The following is a 3,342-nucleotide window of genomic DNA, read 5'->3' on the forward strand; positions in this document are numbered from 1 at the left end:
GTATCATTAGTATTTAAATTTTAATCCAGAAAAATTTAAATCCAGAATCAAACCCCTTTCTAGAAGTAACCTGCACCACTGCTTAATTCATATGATTGTTTATTAAAATGCTTTTAAAAAGGATTAGTAGGTAATTACAAATTTTTTTTAATTAAAACATAAATACTAATGATACAATCAAACAAAACAATATATGTAAAAAATGCAAAAAGACTGTAAGTACGAATGTTGTTTTCGAAAATGTTTTATTTGTTGTTATTTAACAAAAGCAGTGAACATTGTTCATTGTTATTCACAAAGGTTGCCTACTAACTGCACTACATTAAAAAAGAACCAAACATTTTAGCGGATTGCATAGCTATAGGTACCATATAGTATAAAGTTATGGTTTATTGATGCTTCTACATTAAATAAAACACACACATACATGCATATAAGTATACCAGGCCACCTTGATTCGTTTAAATACGTAGGTAGAGAACATTATTAACACGACATTAGGTACAGAAATAGAAAACTAATTAGGCGTCTTCCCATTCAAATTCCGAAGTTTCTTCCATACTAAAACTTTGGTGCGATTCCATTTTAGCTTCCGTTACCTTTTTATTCCCTTCAAGTTTTTCAGAAACTGACTGGGTCACTTTTTTGTTCCTGTCCATGGTCTTTTCAGTCGATCCGTGTTCCTGGACAATTTTAGCTGTCGCGTTCAATTGTTTCTCTTCCGATTGTTCGGCATACTGTTCGGTCTTCGACTGCTTAGTCACCTAAAACGAAAAACAATAACCTTTTTAAAAATCGTATCTATATTAGTGCATATTGTTAGCTTATAAGGCCGCTAAGTTCGTCTAAAACTGCAACACTTTTTAATAAACTTCAGAAATGGTCACGAAGTATTTTAATGAACTTATAACGAACCGCCGCAACGCGTTCTATGAGAGATTCACAACGACCGCAATGCGTTTAAAGAATTGTCCGCAACGTTTTATTAAAGCGACAAGCGACAATGTGCTTTAATCAATTCAAGTGAGTCTCAACGCGTTTTAGTAAATTTAATCCAGCCGCAACGCGTTATTTGTAAATTAAATCCAGCCGCAACGCGTTTTAAAACATTTAAAGTGATTAAATTGATTCTGAACAATGGAAAACTTAAAAAAGACCGCAACGCTTTTTATCAAATTCGGTCAACATAAAGGGGTCACAACGCATGTTGTCAGAAAACTCTAAAAGTACCACAACGCATTTTAGCAAACTAAAAAGGACCGCATTGTGTTAACTCGCAATGCGTTTTAGTAAATTCAATCCAGCCGCAGCGCGTTTTGGCAAATTTCAGTCCAGCCGCAACGCGTTTTAGTTAATTCAATCCAGCCGCAACGCGTTTTAAAACATTTAAACTGGTTAAAATGAATTCTGGATTCCGGAAAACTTAGAAAGACCGCAACGCTCTTTATCAAATTCGGTCGAAGACTGAAATCCATTGATGCCAACATAAAGGGGTCACAGCGCATGTTGTCAGAATGCTGTAAATGTACCGCAACGCATTTTAGCAAACCGAAAAGGGCCGCAACGTGTTAAGTGGAAATAAGTCGCAATGCGTTTTAGTACATTCAATTCAGCCGCAACGCGTTTTAGCAAATTTCAGTCTAGCCGCAACGCGTTTTAGTTAATTCAATCCAGCCGCAACGCGTTTTAAAACATTTAAACTGGTTAAAATGAATTCTGGACAACGGAAAACTTAAAAAGACCGCAACGCTCTTAATCAAATTCGGTCGAAGACTAAAATCCATTGATGCCAACATAAAGGGGTCACAGCGCATGTTGTCAGAAAGCTCTAAATGTACCGCAACGCATTTTAGCAAACCGAAAAGGGCCGCAACGTGCTAAGTGGAGATAAGTCGCAATGCGTTTTAGTAAATTCAATCCAGCCGCAGCGCGTTTCAGCAAATTTCAGTCCAGCCGCAACGCGTTTTAGTTAATTAAATCCAGCCGCAACGCGTTTTAAAACATTTAAACTGGTTAAAATGAATTCTGGACAACGGAAAACTTAGAAAGACCGCAACGCTCTTTATCAAATTCGGTCGAAGACTAAAATCCATTGATGCCAACATAAAGGGGTCACAGCGCATGTTGTCAGAAAGCTGTAAATGTACCGCAACGCATTTTAGCAAACCGAAAAGGGCCGCAACGTGTTAAATGGAAATAAGTCGCAATGCGTTTTAGTACATTCAATCCAGCCGCAGCGCGTTTCAGCAAATTTCAGTCCAGCCGCAACGCGTTTTAGCTAACTCAATCCAGCCGCAACGCGTTTTAAAACATTTAAACTGGTTAAAATGAATTCTGGACAACGGAAATCTTAGAAAGACCGCAACGCTTTTTATCAAATTCGGTCTAAGACTAAAATCAATTGATGCCAACATAAAGGGGTCACAGCGCATGTTGTCAGAAAGCTGTAAAAGTACCGCAACGCATTTTAGCAAACTAAAAAAGACCACAACGTGTTAAGTGGAGATAAGTCGCAATGCGTTTAGTAAATTCAATCCAGCCGCAGCGCGTTTTAGCAAATTTCAATCCAGCCGCAACGCGTTTTAGCTAATTCAATCCAGCCGCAACGCGTTTTAAAACACGGAAAACTTAGAAAAGTCGCAACACATGTTGTCAAAAAGCTCTAAATGCGTCGCAACGCATTGTAGCAAACTTGTTAAGGCCGCAACGTGTTTTAATAAATTCGAAAAAAGTCGCAATGCGTTCTAGCAAATTCGATACAGCCGCAACGCGTTTTAAAGCATATATTTAGGACCTATTAAACACGCAAAGCGGAATGTGGTCACCATGTTGTTATATTCTATTTTCTGCGACAATTTGACTGACATCGGGCAGGTTGTAGAGGCACAAGTGCGTGCAATATAAATTTCACGCGTTATCTTCGTAATTGGCGGGGTTTGACTAGGAACACTTTACTTTTGAAAGCGTTAATAACATGACCGGTAGATTAATAAACGGTCGAGTTAATTAACGTCTTCATAATTAAGGAAGACTCTGGAGCCACTTTATCGTGTTTGCTAATAACTACCCGGGCAGCTTAAAGTTACTTTAATCGGGAGATGCGTTCTACATAACTTATAAGGATTAGTTGCACGGAGAAAATGAAAAACGAAAATTTACCTAAATATTAATGCGATATTAAGAATTTATCCCACTGGCCCGTTGCTTCGTAAGCGAAAATAATAAAAATTACAATTTGGACCCGAATTTGTTTAAATAAAATTCCAGCAGAAATAAACTTATTTAAGGAACATGTAATGAGTTTTAAAGAAACATGTCAAAATTGAGATTATTACAAGTTAC

General features: G+C 37.5%; 1 protein-coding gene across 7 annotated transcripts in view; it reads right to left on the reverse strand.

Annotated features, from left to right (window-relative positions):
- LOC108742527 overlaps positions 1-3,342 on the reverse strand; it is an 85,522-nt gene that overhangs the window by 57,286 nt on the left and 24,894 nt on the right. For all 7 annotated transcript variants that reach the window (XM_025980965.1, XM_025980963.1, XM_025980961.1 and 4 more), the window contains one exon: positions 600-764. In XM_025980965.1, the coding sequence (XP_025836750.1) occupies positions 600-764 (165 nt within the window). The remainder of the gene's footprint in view (positions 1-599; positions 765-3,342) is intronic.

Source organism: Agrilus planipennis, unplaced genomic scaffold (assembly GCF_000699045.2).
Source record: "Agrilus planipennis isolate EAB-ADULT unplaced genomic scaffold, Apla_2.0 scaffold2, whole genome shotgun sequence".
In the NCBI taxonomy this organism is placed as follows: Eukaryota; Metazoa; Arthropoda; class Insecta; order Coleoptera; family Buprestidae; genus Agrilus; species Agrilus planipennis.